We start from the raw sequence: 20,829 nt of genomic DNA, 5'->3' as shown, positions 1-20,829 counted from the left end.
TTGGGGGGGGGGGCGCACTTGTTCTTTAAATTTGCCCAATGATGCTGTTAGCACCAACTAGCTAGATAACATCTCTTTCTGTAATGATTGCCGTTATCTATAGCTAAAACTTGACCTAGAAACCTTGTTGGAATTCTTGTACCAGGCTGCAAAAAAAAGAAACCAAATTCAAAATGACATTAACAGTAAAGAAATATATTTTCTGCTATAATGGAGGTCAAAGGTAGGAAGTATTACAGGTTCAATATGATTAGTTGCTTAGTGATCTCATCAAGAGCATAGGTTCTTATATGTGTTTTTTTCATATTTGCTATACTCAGCTCATTCCTTTCACAGTCACAGTAGGGCTGCTTGTGGTAACCAGGGCCTATGTTTATGTTTGGGTCAGGGATGGAGATGGGACCAGAGGCTTGATTCTCTTGCCCATGAGCCCTGAATAAACTTATTTTTGCTTCTCATTGGCCCAAATCACCTACTGATTGCTGAATTAGTCACTGGCAAAGGAATTATTTTGGAATGATCACAGATGGCTTTAATTAATCATCAGGGTAGAATTGGTGTTGAGGAGTCAAGGACGGCGTCCATTGCAGTCATTCTACCTTCCTTTTCCTTTCCACCTTCACGCAGCTTTTCCCAGCGAGGCTCTAAGTGTTTGTTGGCGATCATAGATGATCAAGTAGCTTCTGCTCTCGTGGGTATTTTATCTCCTTTTCTGGGCTTCCTGGACCTCCTTTCATATGAAGGTTAGAGTATTTGTGAAAAATTTTAGGATTTCTGTCTCTCCGTCTTTCCTAATCCAACAGCCCCTCACTCCCACCCCTACAGAAAGCTTTTAGATGTAGTAGTGTCCAAACGAGATGAGCTTCCCAAGGCTGTGCAGATTTTTAGAAACTTCCATCTTTTATTTTTATGCACATTATTTTGCTTAATTGCTTCTTGTATATTTTTTGGTATTAACTTGATTTTAGTTCATAGTATTTGGCTTTGGACAGAGATTTTGAGAACTGGTTTCACTTAAGCATTTTACTTCAAAATTCTGAAATTTAAAAAATATTCTTTTAATATTCTATATTTATTACATTTTGGTCAGTGGACATGATCTGTAAAATTTCAGGTATGTAGAATCTAGACTGTCAACATGACCTAAAAGACCATCATTTAAAAAAAAGATTCCATGCGTACTATTAAATAGAAAGTATTCTCTTCTTATAAGTGTTTAACTGTTTAAACTGTCTATTATATGTAACTATAATATGTCTATTTTTTAGTTTTATTGATTATATCATGTAGCTACTCCTTATTTGTGTGTGTGTGTGTGTGTGTGTGTGTGTGTGCATGCGCATGTTCATGCATGTATGTGTACTTGATCTGTTGTAGAGTAAAAGGAGTGTTGGACTCTCCACATCCTCTCATCTCAGACTCCAGGGACTTCCAAACACTTGGTCCCAGAAAGGGGAAAGTTCTCTCTTTTCCTCATCCAGGTTTGTACATGCTTGCCTTGGCATAATTGTCAGTACATATACCCAATTCACATTTTAAGACAGAACACTTCTAGGCCTACTGCGTCTGTTATATTTATTGCACTTACAGTTTTCTCCAAGAACAGTAGGTTTTGTGTAATTTCAAGGTACATAGTCATGATTTTTCCAAAACGAGGGCACTTTCTTTTAAAGTAATAGACTCTTCACCTTAAACAACAACAACAACAACAAAACCCCTTCTATTAATCCTTAAGTGGCTGTGCCTTAAGAGAAAACAACAACAACAACAACAAAATCTCACTTCACATACATATAAGTAAGTTACAAATGTGAATTTTTCTCTTTCTTAGGTATACAAATTGTTTCTGAAAGGGAGTTAGCTCAATTGGCTCAGGTTCAGCCATTAATATTCAGTTTTCACCAGCAATCGGCCATCATGGATAGTCTTAAAATACTTCAGAAAAAAGTGGAAGAACATGAAATCATCCAGGAATTTATGGTAAATATTTTGGTTTTATCAAAAGTCTATATGTGATTTCTTCTCTGCATCACTACCAGAGGGTTTCTTTTCTTTTTTTTTTTAAGATTGAGTATATATTTTTTGTCTTTAAATATTAAATTTGTTTTTGAAGTAATAGGCGTACGTGGTAAAAAGTCACGCAGCATGAAAGGCTGTGAAATGGGTAGAGTCTCTCTCGTTCTCCCTTGCCTTCTTAGGCCTCCTTTCCACTAGTAAGGTTGTCATGTAGACTTCCAGAAAAATTGTTAGCTTGTATCTTACTTTACTCTACCCTTCCTTTCCTTTCAAAACAAATTTTTCACATAAGAAATGATTTCCAAATATAGTACCAGCACGTATAGCTCTAGCTCATTCTTTTTGTGTTGCATGGTGGTTAATATCTGAATAAAGACCTTTCCTTTGGACAGTTACCTATGATGGATATCTAGGTTATTCTCGCCTTTGCCATCGTGAACAACATTCACCCCGCTTCATACGCCTGTGCGTATTCTTTAGAACAAATTCCTAGAAAGGCAACCAGTGTTTTGTGCTATCAAATTTTTGGATCTTTGCTCAGTTCTTAAATGAAAAATGATTTCTTACTGACGATCTGATTGGCATTTATTTGAGATCAGAGGAATAGCTTTCCATATGTTTTTAAGCCTTTCATGTTTATTTGTAGTGAACTGCTAGTTCCATCTCTTTTCCCAGTGTTCTACTTATTGTTTTCTTATCCTTTAATAAGCCTTCACGTAATGGAGAAATGATCCCTTTTGTATGTGTGATATATGGTAAATTTCTCCACTTCGTTGTTTATGTTACACACACCTATGTGTGCACACACATTTACTAAGAAAAAATAGCTCTTTTTTTAGTGGTCAAATATGGCAAGCTTTTCTTATTGGGCTTCAGGGATTTCTTTGTCTTTTAAGAATTCCCCTTTCACTCTAGGACCATAAGAATTATTTTATTTTTTTCTAATACTTTGATGATTTTTAAAAATGTAAATCTTTGATCCAGCTAGAATTTAATTTATTAAAAGATATTTCATAGGGACCCAGAATTATATAGCTATCCAATTGTCCCAAGATTGTCTGGAAACTTCTCTTCCGTGCTGTAAAATGACACCTTTATCATATGCTGGAGTCCCACATATGCTTTAATTTATTCTTGGACTTTTTCCATTGATTTGTTTATTCATATACAGATATTTTCCCACCACCATTTATCCTCTTTTCCACCTCCCCCTACCCCCACTCCCTGCAATCACCACACTGTTGTCCATGTCCATGTCTATGTCCATGTCCATGATTTCTCCAAATTATTTTAATTACCATAGTTTTATATTATTTTTACCATCTGTTAAGACTAGTCTTTCCTCATTACTCTTATTTTACAAAATTGTTCTGGTTTTTCCTACAGACTCTTTTTCACGTTGACTTTAGAATTGGTTTACAAAAAGATTAGAAAGATAATAATCTGATTATATTATCCTACTGCTTAAAACATTCACTGGCTCCTCATTCTCCATGGCAGGAGTTGCCAACACCTATTTAAAGACTGGTGGTGCCAAGCTGGCCACCTGAGAGTCACTGAAGAGCTTTTTAAAAGTACAGGCCTTATCTACAATATTCTAATAGAGCAGGACTAGCTGCATCTTGATTTCCTTCGTATATAAACAAGGCCTTTCAGGCAGTTTCTGTTTCCCGTTGGGCTACATCATATGCTCTGTGCTCTTGTTGTGTACTATCCACTGTTTCCCTGAGAGGACAGATGTGCCTCCATGCCTTTATTCCTGTCCTCCTACCTGGAATGATAGCCACCCACCTCTGCTCTTCTTTCCTTCCACACACGCCCAGACTTTCATGTGAGTAACTCCCAATGACCCACGAAGGCCCAGTACAGTTGTTCCTTACTTTCTAGAGCTTTCCTTCCTGTACCTTCAGGTACACTCTAGTGCTATCATTCACCTTGGTGTCTTGTACATGCTCCCATGTCCGCCCCTTCAACGCCATACCTTCAGGTACAGTCCAGTGCTGTCAGTCTTCCTGGTGTCTTTGTACATGTCCCCATGTCCACCACTTCACCTTCTTCATTAATTCATGCGGGATGAAGCCATTTTCACATTCAGACTCATCTTTGTACTCAAAAGTTAAGAACAGTGCCAAGTGCATACTAAGTATTTAATGAATGTTTGTTGAATTTACATTGGGTAAATCAATTTTTTTGAAAGGAAGATTCTTTAATTAATGTCCTACCTGTAATTTCTTTGTTGGGCAAGAAGTAAATTATGAGACTGTATTTTTTATAAGTTTATTTATTTTTGTTGCTGTTATTTTATTATTTTTGTCTATAAAATGATGGATTTCTGGGTAGGTCCTAAGAAGTGAATATTCTATATTCACTTTTTTAAAGGAAAATTAAAAGATATTTGAAGTTCAAGTAAAAGAAAAATCTCTGAATTTAACATTTTCTTATCAAGCAACTTGTTGGTTGACATCTCAAATGTGAGATATTTTGTGTAGTACTTATTAAATGGGGTTTGATTTCTCTACTTAATCATACAATACTGTACATTTAATATAACTAAGATCTTGTCATATAGAGCATTAAGGATCATGAACACTAAACAAAGGCAGGTATTTTTTGTTGTAGTAAATACATGACTTATATTTCTTACCTCCAAAGGCTTTAGAATGTAAGAATCTGCCTGGTGAGTTCAACTCTGGGAGTGAACCATGCAACAGAGACAAAAACAGATACCGAGACATCCTTCCATGTAAGCTGAAAACGCCTTTGGTTATTTTCCTGTTCGCATTTGGGAAAAGATAAAAAGCGGGTTGCATGGCTTTTAGTGTTAGGCATTTTGACCGGTGACCATGATGAGAAGCTCTAGCAGTTGGTGGCAGGGCATATTTTTTGGATATGTGAGAACATGGTAAAGGTCGAGTCTTCTATTCCAGGTACTTCTTCCAGCTGTGGTCACAGGGTTGTTTACAGAAGTCCTTCAGCCCTGTTCTTATGCGTTTATTGTTACTTCTCAGGCCATGAACCTTCTAAAACATAGTCTAATAGTTTGAGACATTTGTCACTTTGGGTACAAGAAGCCTGACGGCCTTCCCTAGCCATTTTGTTCAGACACACGGGTAGAATGGGGCTATCTCTGTTCCTAGTCCTGGACAATAAAGCTGTCAGTCTGCTTTCCAGCAGGAGGCCACCCTCTGATTGTCTCCCAAGGGCCCTACACATTGCTTCCCTCGCTGAGTGAAGGTAGTGCCACTTCCCTCCCACCCGGTTGGTTACTCACAGGATTTATCTGTCTCAGGCCATCCAAAGAGCATAAAAAAAACACAAAACACAGTTTTAATCTTAGACAGTCAAGCTCATTCTATGCCTTACATTTCTTTCGAAGTCAGAATTTTCCAAATTAAATTACCATTTGTTTCTCTCAACTTGATCTTCCTCCGTCATTATATATCTTATTTAACATAACCATCCAGTTGTCCAGACTAGAAAACTCTTGAGTCACCTGCAATATCCAAAAGGAGTCACAAAGCTCTTTTGATTCTACCTCCTTAATACCTGTAGCATCATCTCCCGTCTCCCGGTGCCCATTGCGGCTAGCTTAGAGTGGGCCTGCTGTGCCCCTCAGCTGGCCTCCGTTGTCTGCGCTGCCTCCACTCCCACCTACTCCCAGCAGCACCTGGAATGGTTTTCCTACAACACAAATCAGAACATGGCACTCTTCTTTTCAAAGCTCTTTGCCCCTCTGTTTCTATCATGGTAAAATTCTTCAGATGGCCTGAGTTTTACCTCTCTAGCCTCGGCTGCCCCACAGAACTTCTCTGGCTTCTGGAATTCATCATTTTCTTTCTCTTGTCCCCAGGCCTCTGAACCTGCAGTTCTTGCAAGAACCATCCATCCTCTGCTGAGGTAATTCCTGCAGTCTTTCAGAGCTAGCTCGGCCAGACCTGCCTTGTTTGCCTCAAAGCTAGGTTTGGTATTTTCTAATAGGCTCTACCATCTTGTAACTCCCCTCCCCCACTTATCAAACTGTATTTCAATTATCTATTTATGTCCTTGTTTCTCTCACTAGACTTGCGCTCATTATTATAAAAATCAGAACACAGTGACTGCCATCATTGAATAGATACCTTCATGTTTAGTTGGTTCAATCAGACCTAAAATAACTTTATGATGATAAAAGTACCTTCCCAAGATAGTAGAAATAATTTATTCTGCTCTCTTCTGTCGGGAGAGTGCAGGATGCATTCATGACTATTTCTGAAATCAGGGTGATGAACCATTATTAGACAGTTTAAGAAATAATGCCAACAGTTTGGTGCTGCTCCAAGAGGTTAGAGGTCCAGTTAGATAATTTTTACCCTACACGTGCTGTTAGCCCTCAAGGAGACTGAATGTTAGCAGGCCTTTAAAATGAGCCCCTTAGGAATAGAAGAAACTCATCTTAGGATATGGAGTACATTTAACATTTGATCTGGCTTGAACTTTTATTCTGGGTAGAAGAAGAGTGACAACTAAAGAGATGCAAAGGTACAAAAAAGTAAAGTTAAATATTAAAACTAAAGAAAATCATATACAACTTTTTGACTTTGTCTTAAAAGAAAATCAAGTGTTATTCGATCAAGTTCTATTTTGAAGGTCACTGATTTATCTACCTCTTACCATAGTGTAACTTAATTTAAAATAAGTGCACTTAGCCTGGCCAACATGGCTCAGTGGTTGAACATCGACCTAGGGTCCAGGAGATCAAGGTTCAGTTCCTGGTCAGGGCACATGCCCGGGTTGCGGGCTCAATCCCTGGTGGGGGATGTGCAGGAGGCAGCCAATCAATGACTCTCTCATCATTGATGTTTCTTTCTCTCTCTCCACCTCCTCTCTGAAATCAATAAAGACATATTTAAAAATAAAATAAAATGCACTTAAATGACAATCATAGAAAGTTTCTTTGATTTCTTCACATTTTTTTTGAATTAATAGAGGAGGTTCATGAAGAATTACATGAAGAAAGCCAAAGAAATAACAATTTTTCCTGTCTCTTCAAATGCTGTGAACACTAAATGGGGAATTCACACATCCTGGGACACTAAAAGTACAGGCAATACTCACTTTGCATGGCTCCAAGATGCATGAATTTCAGTTACTGTGTGTTGCTAGGTAACAACCATTCCTCAATAATATGATTCAAATTTCAGTAATCACAGTATATTAACTATGAGTAATTGCATAAAATATACACTTCAGTTCTATCTCTCCTGTCCACAAATCGCTATGTAAATAACGGATGCACATCCTGATCAGTGATCAATCATATCACTTCTTTTTTTATGTGTTTTATTGATTTTTAGAGAGAGGAGAGAGAGGAAGAGAGAGAAACATCAGTGTGAGAGAGAAACATTGATCAGTTGCCTCCTGTACATGCCCGACTGGGAATCCAACTGCAACCTTAGATATGTGCCCTGACGGGAATCGAACCCGCAACCTTTTGGTGTACGGGACGACGCTCCAGCCAACCGAGCCCCGGCCAGGGCTCGTGTCACGTCCGTTGAATACGTGGGCAGTTGGTCACTGTGTGCTGCTTACTCAGCTCACAGAGCAAAACGTGCAGTGGGTTGCCTCCTCATCTTTCAGTGATAAACCAACATCGTTTTTTACTGGGTATGGATAATCAAAAGGGAATTGACCAACAAAGATGAAATTGCAGGAAAAAAGAAGTGGTAATGTTGGCAATAAAATTCTAATAGAACATAAATAGGTTCCAGAATGAATGGCTGCCAGGAAAGTGCTGACATGGTCACTACTAAAGATGCTCTAGACGTGAAGCTGGAAGAACTGGCTGAGGAGAAGTCACTGGCATAAATGAGAGAAGCGTTTGTGACGGAGAGGATGAGCGCGTCCCAGGGGAGCGGTGCTGGCAAGCAGCTTCCCGTCAAATGAGCTGTTGGCCCTGCCCCACCACACCCTAAGTGTGGCCGATGAAGTTCACCGTCTACCTACCATGTGACTCAGCAGTTCTGCTCCTGTGTATTCTCTTAAGAGAAGTGGAAGCACATGTCTGCATAAAGAATTGCCTACAAATGCTCATATCAGTTTTATTTGCTGTAGCCAAAAACTGAAAACAGTCCAGGGTTCACCAGTAGAAGAGTGGATAAATAAATGTGGTGTGCCCACACAGTGGGATTACTACTCAGCAAACTAATGATACATTCAGCAACACACAGTAATGTCGTATACATTCAGAGTAATTATCTGAAGTGAAAAAAGCCAATCAGAAGAGTAGGTAGTGTACATTATAGGCTGAATTAAGTTCCCCTAAAATTTGTATGTTAAAGTCCTAGTCCCTAGGACCTCAGGATGTGAGTGTACTTGGAGATAGGGCCTTAAAGAGGTGATTAAGTTAGAATGAGGCCATTGGGGTGGGTCCTAATCCCACAGGACTGGTGTCCTTCTAAGAAGAGATTGGGACACTCAGAAGATGCCAGAGATGCATGGGCACAGGAAATGCGAGGTTATGTGAAGGGCATGAGAACATTTCAGCAATGATGGAAATGTTTCATTATCGTTATTGTAGTGATGGTTTCTTGTAGACCAGTTGTACCTCAGTAGTCTTAGAAAAGGTAGTTTGTGAGTGAGTGCAAAAAGTATGTTACACTTTTTATATTTTGTACAGTTGATCATTACTTAGCTGGAAAAATATCAGCTGTCTAAGGGAGAGATTCAGTAAGTATTCACACTTTAGTGATTGTTTAGTGTTTGTTCCTGTTAATGCCTGCAGCAGTAATAGTAGTAATAATAGTCGTAGTAGTAATATGCTTATATGTGCCCAGCACTGATCTAAGTCCCTCACAGGTAGTAACTCAATCCTCACCACAACTCGAGGATGTTGGTACTCTTAGGATCTTTGATTTTCAAAATGGCTACAAGAGATTAACCACATCCCCACAGTCGTACTGCAAATAGAAGACAGACCTGGAATTCAAACCTAGGCTTAACCGTTAAGCGATTGGGCTTCTCTATATTCATTCTTTTTCCAGACTGTTAATAGGTTTTCCTGTGGTATATGTTTTCAAGAAACCATTTTTAGCACTTAAATGATATATTCTCAGCCAAAAACTATATTTTGTAAGGCTTGTTGTTTTCTATTGTTTCCTTTTCTGTCCATTTTCCCTTATTTTGAGGCCTCTGTTCTGATTCAGTAGTAGTTTGGTTAGCAGTAGGCTAAGTAGTTTATATAGTCTCGAACTCCGCCTTCTGCAGCGACCTCTCTTGTTTGTTCATCCTGATAAATGGTTATCTTTATTGATTTTAGGATTGTGGGATATCAGTCCTTTCTCCTCAGTTTTCTCTGGGTGTTGCAGTTTTCTCCAGCTTCCTATGTTTTTGATGAGAACTGTAATGGTATTTGACTCATTTTATAAGGAACATTAGTTTCATTCTGAAACCTAATAACATTTTAATTTTTTTATGGAATTCAGGAATGTTACCAGGTGTGTTTCAGTTTATCAGTGTTACCTAGAACTCACAGAGTCTCCTCCCCCATTTATTATTATTTTTTTCTTTCAATTTTATTTTATATTGATTTCTGGTGTACAGCTTAGTGGTTAGACAATCATATACTTTACATAGTGTTCCCCCTTGATATTTCCAGTGCCCACCTGGCACCATACATAGTTATTGCAATATTGTTGACTATATATGCTATTACTTACTTTCCTGTGACTATTTTGTAGCTACAAATTTGTGCTTCTTAGAACTCACAAAACCTTTTACTTTGCAGACTTGATTTTCCTTTTGCTGTAGAACCTCTTCTGTTATTTAGTTATTGTTCTTCCTCAATCTGCCTTTTTTTTCTCTCTGGAGCTCTTGTGATTAGGTCTTCTGCAGCTTTCATCTGTTCTCTATTTCTTTTGCCTCTTTGTAATTTTGATGTAGTTTTCTCTTTCTGTCTAATTTTTATTTTTATTTTCTTTCTTTCACTTTGTGTTCAGGGAATGAATTTAAATTTCAGGAAAAACCTTCCTCCTTCAAATCATATACTAAAGTTTTTAGGTTGTGTGGCGATTAATTTTATGGGTCAGCTTAGCTAGGCCACAGTACCCAGTATTTGGTCAAACACTAGTCTAGATGTTGCTATAAAGGTATTTTTAGATGTGATAATTGTTTAAATCAGTATGCTTTGAATAAAGCAGATTACCCTCTGTAATGTGGATGAGCTTCATCCAGTCAGATGAAGGTATTAAGAGAGAAAGATTGAGGTCCCCCAGAGGGAGAAGCCCTGCTGCCTCCAAGCTGCCTTCAGACTCGATACTGTGGCACCAGCTGACACTCGATACTGTGGCACTTCTCTGACCAGATTTCAGACTGGCTCCCTCCACTGGCATGTGAGCCGAGTTCTTAAAATCAATTTTGCACAGCATATATACAGCTTTATTGGTTCTGTTTCTCTGGACAGCCCTGAAAAATACAAATTTTAGTACCAAGAGTGGTTCTAGAGGAACAGATTCTTAAAGATGAGTTTTATGAACTTATTCCCTAATCAGAAGAAATATAAAGGCATTGATGAGTGTTGTTAGTGGTAGCGAGAGCACTGGTAATCAATCCATGGTGCAAAGTGCACCATCTCACTGCTGGATATTCCTACTCAGATACCCGTAAGAAGCAAGGTTCTGTGTGCTGCCTGTCTGATACATTAGGACATTTCTCTCAGACTAGCAAGGGTAATGAGATGGGCTGTTTGCGCCGAACTGTGCTACACAGAGTGGGGAGAGAAAAGACTGATGTCAGGGATTCAGATTTCCAGCTCAGGCATCACATAGTGACCTAAAAGTTTTTATGTCCTTCCTGAACGAAACCCTTAGCTCCTGTAATCATGGAGTTGAGGCTGTTGAAAACCAGACCCAGAGACTCATCTTGCAAAGAGCTGAATTACGATGCAAAGTGATTTCCCAACCTTAGGGAGTGTTTGCTGTTAAAGGTGGGGCACTGACTAGAAGGTGTGAAATCCTGAAATTTGGAGTGGGGACTGTGGGAAGATCCTGGTGAAGATGAGCACATCAAACCCCTAATCTCTGAAGAGTCTTCTTTGCCAGTACTACTGGCACTAGCACTAACCTGACACTAATTCCAGGAGACCCAAAGCATCACTGTAGTCTGCCAACTAGAGTGGGTGCTCATGGATGTCAGATAATCAATGAATTTTTCACTTGAGTCCCTTTTATAGTGCATCCAGTAGGTCCTGAACCACTGTGGTTACTTCCCCAGTGGGGAAATGCATAATCAGAGTAGAAATACTCAGCAGCTGGAAGAGTCTCCACATTCATTCTCTAACCTGTAGAGTGAGAGCTATTAGATGGAAAAGGGCAAGAGGAAGCCATTAGATATGCTTCCACCAAGGAAAATAGTAAGCTAAAAGGAGTACTGCATCCTAGAGTGATGCAAAAAGGTTAGTGACACCATCAAGGGCTTAAAGACATAGGGATGGTGGTTCCCACTACATCCCATTCAGCTCACCTGTTTGACCTGTGCAGAAAACAGGTGCGTCTTGGAGAATGACCGTGGATGGTTGTAAGCTTAAGCAGGCAGCAATTTCGATCGCAACTGCTGTACCAGATGTGATTGTATTGCTTTATAAAATTAAACATTCCCTGGCACTTGGTATATACCTGTGGATTTGGCAAATGCTTTTTTTCCATACCAGTTAGTAAAGGCCAGAAGTACACCTTCACTGTCCTACGTCAGGTATGTCAGCTTTTCAGCTTATGTCATAGCTCACTGGGATCTTGACTACCTTTCCCTTACTTAAGACATCACGTTGGTCTATGATATTGATGACACTATGCTGACTGAACCTAGCGAGCAAGCAGTAGCAAGTAACCAGTCATATGCTGCTTAATGACGGATACGTTCTGAGAAATGTGTTAGGCAAGTTCATTACTGTGCAAACATCACAGGGTGAACTTGCACAAAGTGTCAGATGGTACAGCTTACTGTACACCCAGGCTATGTGGTGCAGCCTGTTGCTCTCAGGATACGAACCTGTGGGACGTTACTGTACTGTACTCTAGGAAATGGTAGCACAATAGTAAGTGTTAGTGTATTAGCACAATAAAGGTACAGTAAACATATGGCATGATATTTTATATGACTGGCAGCACAGTGGGTTTGTCTGCTCCAGCATCACCACAAACATGTGAGTGATGTGTTGCGCTGCGATGGCACCAGGAACTGCTACGATGTCACAGGGTGGTAGGGATTGTTTAGCTCCATTATATTCTTATGGGACCTCTGTCATGCATGTGGTTCATTGATGACTGAAACGTCTTAATGTGGCACATGACTGTACTTTCAGACTTACTGGTAAGACATTTGTATATCGGAGTGGGAAATGAATCCAGCAAAAATTCAGTGGCCTTCTATTTCAGTGAGATTTCTAGAGATCCAGTGGTGTGGGGCCTGTCAGAATAATCCTTTCTAAGGTGAATGATACGATGTTGCATTTGGCCCCTCCTGCAGTCAAAGAGGCACAATTCCTAGTGGCCCTCTTTAGATTTTGGAGGCAACATATTCCTTAATTGGATGTGATACTCTAGCTCATATCCCAACAGACACAAAGAGCTGCTAGTGTTTAGTGGAGACAATAGAGGGCTCTGAACAGGTCCAGGCTGCTGTGCAAGTTGCTCTGCCATGCGAGCCATAGGATCCAGTAGACGCAATGTCAGTGCAAGACAGGGATACTTTTGGGAGCCTTTGGCAGCTCCTATATGCAGCCCCTGCAGCTCAGGCCCATGGGATTTTGGAGCAAGGCCCTGACAATCTCTGCATATAAATACATTTATATATATATATATATATATATATGTGTGTGTGTGTGTGTGTGTGTGTGTGTATGTATGTATGTATGTATACACACATTCATATATATAAATACATTCATATACATATATATATGAATACATAAATACATTCATATACATATATATATGAATACATATATACATACATATATATATGTATATGAATGTATTACCAATGTCTCTCAATAACTGCTCCCCGTCCTCCAAGCCCCTTTCCCGTCCCAGACCTTCACCACACTATTGTCTGTGTCCATGGGCTATGCATATATGTATGTAAGTTCTTCAGTTAATCTCTTCCTGTCTCCCTACTCCCTCACTCCTGAGGCAGGTCAGCCTGTTCCATGCATCCATGCCTCTGGACTTACTTTGTTTGTCAGTTTATTATGTTCATTAGATTCCACATATAAGTGAGATCATGTGACATGTGATATTTGTGTTTCTCTGAATGGCTTATTTCACTCAGCATAATACTCTCCAGGTCCATCCATGTTGTCCCAAAGGGTAAGAGATCCTTCTTTACAGCTGCGTAGTATTCCATGGTGTAAATGTCCCACAGCTTTTTTACCCACTCATCTACTAATGAGCACTTGGGCTGTTTCCAGATCTTAGCTATTGTAAATTGCTGTATGAACATAGGGGTGCATAGATTCTTTTTGATTGGTGTTTTGGTCTTCATAGCATATATTTCAAGAAGTAGAATTGCTGGGTCAAAAGGCAGTTCCATTTTTAATTTTTAGAGTAAATTCCATACTGTTTTCCATAGTGGCTGCACCAGTCTGCATTCCCACCAGCAGTGTACTAGGATTCCTTTTCTTCACACCCTTGCCAGCACTTGTTGTTCATTCACTTATTGATGGTAGTCATTCTGGCAGGTGTGAGGTGATATACCTCACTGTAGTTTTTATTTGCATCTCTCTGGTGATTGGTGACTTTGAGCGTATTTTCATATGTCTGTTGGCCATCCGAATGTCCTCTTTGGAGAAGTTTCTATTCAGCTCCTGTGCCCATTTTTTAATTTGGTTATTTGTCTTCCTTTTGTTAAGTGGCATGAGTTCTTTTTATATTTTGGAAATTAATCCCTTTCCAGATGTGTCATTGGCAAATAATGTTCTCCCGTATAGTGGGTTCCCTTTTCATTTTGTTGATGGTTTCTTTTGCTGTGCAGAAACCTTTTAGTTTGATGTCCCATTTGTTTATTTTTTCCTGTGTTTCTCTTGCCCTAGGTGATGTCTCTGTGAAGATTCTGCTACATGAGATGTTTGACATTTTGCTGCCTATGTTTTCTTCTAGGGTTTTTATGGATTTGTGACTTACATTTAGTCTTTTATCCATTTTGAGTTTACTCTTGTGTATGCTGTAAGTTGGTGATATGGTTTCATATTTTTACAGGTACCTGTCCACTTTTTCCAACACCATTTATTGAAGAGACTGTCTTTACTCCATTGTATGCCCTTGCATCCTTTGTCAAATATTAATAGACCATAATGATGTGGGTCAATTTCTGGGATCTCTGTTCTGTTCCATTGATCTATATTCCTGTTCTTGTGCCAGTAGCAGTCTGTTTTGATTATAATTGCTTTGTAGTATAGTTTGATATCTGGTATTGTGATCTCTCCAACTTTGTTCTTCTTTCTCGAGATTGCTGTGGATATTCGGGGTCTTTTTTGGTTCCATATAAATTTTTGGAATATTTGTTCTAGATCTGGAAAATATGCCATTGGTATTTTTTTAAAAAAATATATCTTTATTGATTTCAGAGAGAGGAAAGGAGAGGGAGAGAGAGAGATAGAAACATCAGTGATGAGTCATTGATCAAGCTCACAACCTGGGCATGTGCCCTGACCAGGAATCGAACCCTCATCGCCTGGATCCTAGGTCGATGCTCAACCACTGAGCCACGCCTGGCCAGGCAAATTTGTTTTGTTTTTTTTTTTTAAATATATTTTTATTGATTTCAGAGAGAGGAAAGGAGAGGGAGAGAGAGAGATAGAAACATCAATGATGAGAGAGTCATTGATCGGCTGCCTCCTGCACGCCCTTGACTGGGAATCGAGCCCATAATCCGGGCATTTGCCCTGACCGGGAATCAAACCCCTATCACCTGGATCCTAGGTCTATGCTCAACCTCTGAGCCACGCCCAGCTGGCTGCCATTGGTATTTTAATAGGGATTGTGTTGAATCTATAGTTTGCTTTGGGTAGTATGAACATTTTAATAATGTTAGTTTTTCCAATCCATGAACACATTTTGTCCTTCCATTTGTTTGTATCTTTCTTGATTTCTTTTTTCAATGTCCTGTAATTTTCTGAGTGCATGTTTTTTACCTCCTTGGTTAGGTTTATTCCAAGGTATCTTTTTTGTTTTTGTTGTTGCAACGATAAATGGAATTTTTTTTTTGTTTCTCTTTCATTTTTGGTGTATGACAGTGCCATTGATTTCTGGATGTTGATTTCGTATCCTGCTACTTGCCTAATTCATTTGTTAAGTCTAGTAGCTTTTTGGTGGAGTCTAGGTTTTTTCTATGTACAATATCATCATGTCATTTGCAGATAGTTACAATTTCACTTTCTCCTTTCCAGTTTGGATGCCTTTTATTTTTTTCTTCCTGATGGCTGTCGGTAGGACTTCCAGTACTATGTTGAATAAGACTGGTGAATGTGGACATCCCTGACTTGTTCCTGTTCTTAAGGGAAATACTTTTAGTTTTTGCCCATTGAGTATGATGTTGGCTATAGCTTTTTTATATATGGCTTTGATTATGTTAAGGTATGATCGATCCCTCTATTCCTACTTCGCTGAGAGTTTTTATCAAAAACATTGTGCTGGAGCCTGGCTGGCATGGCTCAGTGGTTGAGTGCCGACCTATGAACCTGGAGGTCATGGTTCGATTCTCAGGGTACATGCCCAGGTTGGGCTTGATGCCCGGTGGGGGGCCTGCAGGAGGCAGCTGATCATGACTCTCTCATCATTGATGTTTCCATCTCCCTTTCCCATCCTCTTCCTCTCTCTGAAATCAAATAAGATATATTAAAAAACCACAAAACTTCATTTGTAAAAACAAGGACCTTAAAAAAAAGTGTGCTGGATTTTGTCAAATGCTTTTTATGTATCTATTGATATGATCATGTGACTTTGTCTTTCACTTTGTTTATGTGATGTATCACATTTATTGATTTGGGAATATTGTACCAGCCTTGCATTACTGGAATAAACCCCACTTTGTCATGGTGTATGATCTTTTTATTTTTTATTTTTTTTAAATATACCTTTATTGATTTCAGAGAGAGGAAAGGAGAGGGAGAGAGAGAAACATCAATGATGAGAGAGTCATTGATCAAGCCTGCAACACAGGCATGTGCCCTGACCGGGAATCAAACCCTGATCGCCTGGATCCCAGGTCGATTCTCAACCTCTGAGCCACGCCCGGCTGGGCTATGATCTTTTTATGTATTACTGGATCTGATTTTCTAATATTTTGTTGAGGATTTTAGCATCTATGTTCATCAGGGAGAGTGGCCTGTTATTTTCTTTCTTTGTAGTGTCTTTTTCTGGTTTTGGAATTAGGATAATGCTAGCCTCGTAAAAAGAGCTTGGAAATCTTTTTTCCTCTTGAATTTTTTGGAATAGTTTGAGGAGGATGGGTGTTAGTTCTTCTTTGAATGTTTGGTAAAACTCGCCTGTGAAGCCTTCCAGACCAGGACTTTTGTTTGCTGGTAGTTTTTTTATTATGGCTTCAGTTTCATCCATTGTTATCGGCCTATTCAGGTTTTCTGATTCTTCCTGATTAAGTTTTGGAAGATTGTATTTTTCTAGGAATTTGTCCATTTCATTCAGGTTGTCCAGCTTGTTGGCATACAGTCGTTCATAGTATTTTCTTAGAATCCTTTGTATTTCTATGGTGTCAGTTATTTCACTTCTTTTGTTTCTAATTTATTTATTTGGGTCCTCTCTGTTTCTTGGTGAGTCTGGTTAAAGGTTCATCAGTCTTGTTTATCTTTTCAAAGAACCAGCTCTTGGTGTCATTGATCTGTTGTTTGCTTGTTTTTTGTTTTTCAAATCTCTTAATTATTTATTTTTGCTCTAATCTCAATTATTTCCTTTCTTCTACTTACTCTGGGCTATTCTCGTTCTTTTTCTCTAATTCTTTTAGGTGTAGGGTTAGATTGATTATTAGAGCTTTTTCTTGTTTCTTGAGGTAGGCCTGTACTGCTATGAACTTTCCTCTCAGGACTCACAGGACTTTCCTCACAGGACTGCCTTTACTGTGTCCCATAGATTTTGGTTTGTTGTGTGTTTATTTTTTTCCAGTAAGTTTTTTATTTCTTCCTTGATCTTACTAGTAATCCTCTCATTGTTTAACAACATGCTATTTAACTTCCATGTGCTCGAATGTTTTTGAGTTTGTTTTTTGTAGTTAATCTCTAATTTCATGCCATTGTGATCTGAGAAGATGCTTGATATGATTTTAACAAACTCTTCTTGAGTTTGTTAAGGGTTATTTTGTGTCTTAAAATATGCTTTATCTTTGAGAATGTTCCATGGGTACTTGAAAATATGTATGTATATTCTGCTACTTTTGGATGAAATGTTCTGTAAATATCAATTAAATCCACCTGATATAAAGTGTCATTTAAGGTCACTGTTTACTGTTGATTTTTTGCCTGAAAGATCTATCCAGTGATATTAGCGGGGTGTTTAAGTTCCTTACTATGACTGCATTGCTCTCTCTCTGTTGTGTAAAGTCCATCAAGAGTTTTTTTCAATATATTTTGGTGCTCCTATATTTGGTACATGTATGTTAACAATGGCTATGTTTTCTTTTTGGATTGACCCCTTTAGTATTATGCAGTGACCTTGATTGTCTCTTGTTATAGCTTTCATTTTAAAGTCTGTTTTGTCAGATATGAATGTTGCTACCCCAGCTTTTTTTTGTTCCTATTTGCTTGGAATATTTTTTTCCATCCTTTCAATTTTAGCCTGTGTGAATCTTTTGTTCTAAGGTGGGTCTCTTTTAGACAGCATATATATGGATCATGCTTCTTATTCATTCAGCTACCCTATGTTTTCTGATTGGAGCTTTTAATCCATTTACATTTAAGGTTATTATTGATAGGTACTTGTTTCCATGCTTTTCCTCTATTACATTGTTCCTCCCCCTCCCTCTCTTTTTCTTCATCTTAAAGCAGTCCCTTTAGCATTTCTTGCAATGCTGGTTTGGTGGTCATGTACTCTGTTAGCCATTTTTTTTTTTTTTTTGGCCTGGAAAGCTCTTTATTTTGCCTTTAATTTTAAATGATAGCCTTGCTGGATAAAGTAGTCTTGGATTCAGTTCCTTGCCTTTCATTACTTTGAATACTTCATGCCAGTCCCTTCTGGACTGAAGTGTTTCTATTGAGAAATTATCTGACAGCCTAATGGTAGCTCCCTTGTAGTTAACTTTCTGTCTCTCTCTTGCTTCCTTTAAGATTCTTTCTCTGTCTTTAATGTTTGCCATTTTAATTATGATGATCTTTTGGGGTTCATCTTGATTGGGACCCCCTGTGCTTCCTGGACTTGTATGTCTTTTTCCTTCACCAGGTTAGAGGCATTTTCAGTCATTATTCCTTCAGACAGGTTCCCTGGTCCTTGCTCACATTCTTCTCCTTTTGGTACACCTATGATGTAGGTGTTGTTACATTTCACATTATCCCAAAGTTCCCTTAAACTATTTTTAATTCTTTAAGTTTTTTAATTCTTTAATTTTCTAATTGCTGCTGTGATTGGGTGCTTTTTTCCTACCTTGTCTTTCAAATCACTGATTCTATCCTCTGTTCCATCCAATCTACTTTTCATTCCTTCCAGGGTACTGATGTCAGATATGGTATCCTTCATTTCCTGCTGGTTCTTGTTCATCGTTTCTATTTCCTTTTTCATGCTGTTGTAGTTCTAAGTTTCTTATAATTCTCACTAAGTTCCTTGAGCATCCTATAACCATTACTTTGAACTCTATATCTGATAAATTGCATGCCTCCATTTTATTTAGGTCCTTTTCCTGTGATTCCTTTTTTTCTTTCATCTGAGGGTTCTTTCTTCATCTCCCCATTTTGTTTGTCTCTGTTTCTATATATTAGATAGAACTGCTATGCTTCCCAGACTTGGTGGGGTGGCCTTATGTAGAAGTGTCTTGTGGGACCTAGTGGTGCAGCCTCTTTGATCTCCTGAGCTCATTGCTCTAGGAATGTTCCTTGTGTGGATTGTTTGGGCTCTTCTGTTGTAATTGAGTCCTGACTGTTGATGCCCCATTGGAGGGTGAGGTCTCACAGGCTTGCTGACCATGTTGTGCCAGCTGTTATACAGGTGCTGACGGAACAAAACAAAACAGGACTGATCTGATAACAACAGAGAAAACCAAACCACACTAAACAAAACAATAAGAAAGACGAAAGAAAAGGAAACAGTACGAAATGACACGAGACTGAAAGAATTGGGGGGAGGGAGGAGTCACCACAAGGGAACTGGGAGGTAAATAAGGAGAGAGGAGACTAGAGTAGGGATAGAAGGAAGAAGTCAAAGGGGACAGAATGCAATCGACATAATAATAATGGTTTTAAAAGTAATAACGAATAAATTAACATATAGAATTGGAAAAGAAAATAGGAAAAGAATGAAGAGAAAAACAAAATTTAAAATAACCATAAAAAGAAGAAGATAGAACAAAGGAGTAGGTCAACAGGAAAGGGAAATAAGAGCCAGGAAGGCAGAAGAGAAGAGAGGGAAGCCGAGAAGACGGGCAGGTAAAAACCCTTTGGACGTGCTGTTTGTGGATTTTGCTGTATTTTGCTCTGATGTTGAATCTGGCCCCTTGGCTGTCAGTCCCGGGCCTCCAGGAGGTGCTGTATTGCAGCCAATGCGAGTCACTGTCCCTGCCTGGCCCTGGGCAGCCTGGCTGAAGCTCAGCAGGGCAGAGCCCCATGTAGTCCAGCAGGTAGGGCCTCTGTAGCCCAGAGGCTAGTTCTGCTTCAGGCCTCACACCTTGAATTGCCCGCTTGGAGCTTTTCTCCCTGCCCCCATGGACCTTAGCTCTGGGGGATACCTGGGCCCTGACCAGGATGGTTTGAACAGAGTCCTGTTGGGAGTGATGTCTATAGCTTGTAGAGGGTGGAGTGGGCACTTCCTCCTCTTCCAATATCTCAGCTCTGCCTCACTTGCTGGCATCCCCTTGCTGCCACCTCAAGCAGAGGGGCTTTAAAAAATATTAATTAAAAAAATCAGCCCAGCTCGGCACTTCTAACTTTCAGTGCTGCTGGCCCCTGCTGGGTGGGGCCTCTTCCCAGGCTCCTGCCAGACTCAGCTGCAAGTGTTCAGATTTCCAGTTCAGCACTGTGCCCGCTTGCTTTGGGTCACTGCAGGGCAGGGCAGAAGCAATCGTTCTTAGTGAGGGAAAGGGCCTCTCACCTGTACTCCAGTTGGGAAGGACTGATCTTCCTTCCTGGACCCACTGTCCAGTCCATGTCCTGCTCTCTGCCAAGAATTCCCACAGATCCACAGCTTTTTCAGTCTTAGTCTGGCCCTGTGTTTTAGTGTTGTCTTGGGCTGGGGGCGACAACAGCCTCCTCTCTGACAAACCTCGTAGTTCCTGACCCTCACTTCTGTCAGTGGGGCTACAAAACCCTGCCTGGCACGGAGGTTGGTGGCGAGACTGGGCGGTGGCTGCAAGGTGGGCACACTGGGTCAAAGTGGGAATGCCAGGTGGTGGTGGTGGGGCTGGGCATCCGGGAGCACTGGAGGCACTGGGTTGCCACTCCCAGCAGCCTCCTCCTGAGGAGGATTTTGTAGCTACTCCAAAATGGCACACTCTCCAATCCTGAGTGCTGAGAAGCACCGGGAGCGGCATGCAGCAGGGGCCTCTCCCCTGCCAGGAGAGAGCCCTGACTGCCCCGCACAGACTGACAAACACTCACCACACTCCCACACACATGCACATATGGTGTCCTTC

The 20,829-nt window shown here is 39.8% G+C and overlaps 1 protein-coding gene across 1 annotated transcript in view; it reads left to right on the top strand.

The window, feature by feature from the left end:
• The first annotated feature begins 1,095 nt into the window (after nt 1–1,095).
• PTPN20 (protein tyrosine phosphatase non-receptor type 20) overlaps nt 1,096–20,829 on the top strand; it is a 43,508-nt gene continuing 23,774 nt past the window's right edge. The window contains exons 1-3 of the mRNA XM_016200836.2: nt 1,096–1,114; nt 1,832–1,980; nt 4,669–4,759. Of these exons, the coding sequence (XP_016056322.1) occupies nt 1,096–1,114; nt 1,832–1,980; nt 4,669–4,759 (259 nt within the window). The remainder of the gene's footprint in view (nt 1,115–1,831; nt 1,981–4,668; nt 4,760–20,829) is intronic.

This window comes from Miniopterus natalensis, chromosome 14 (genome assembly GCF_054644295.1).
Source record: "Miniopterus natalensis isolate mMinNat1 chromosome 14, mMinNat1.hap1, whole genome shotgun sequence".
In the NCBI taxonomy this organism is placed as follows: domain Eukaryota; kingdom Metazoa; phylum Chordata; class Mammalia; order Chiroptera; family Miniopteridae; genus Miniopterus; species Miniopterus natalensis.
Note: the sequence above shows the minus strand (reverse complement) of the source record. Positions and strands in the feature narration are given on the sequence as shown.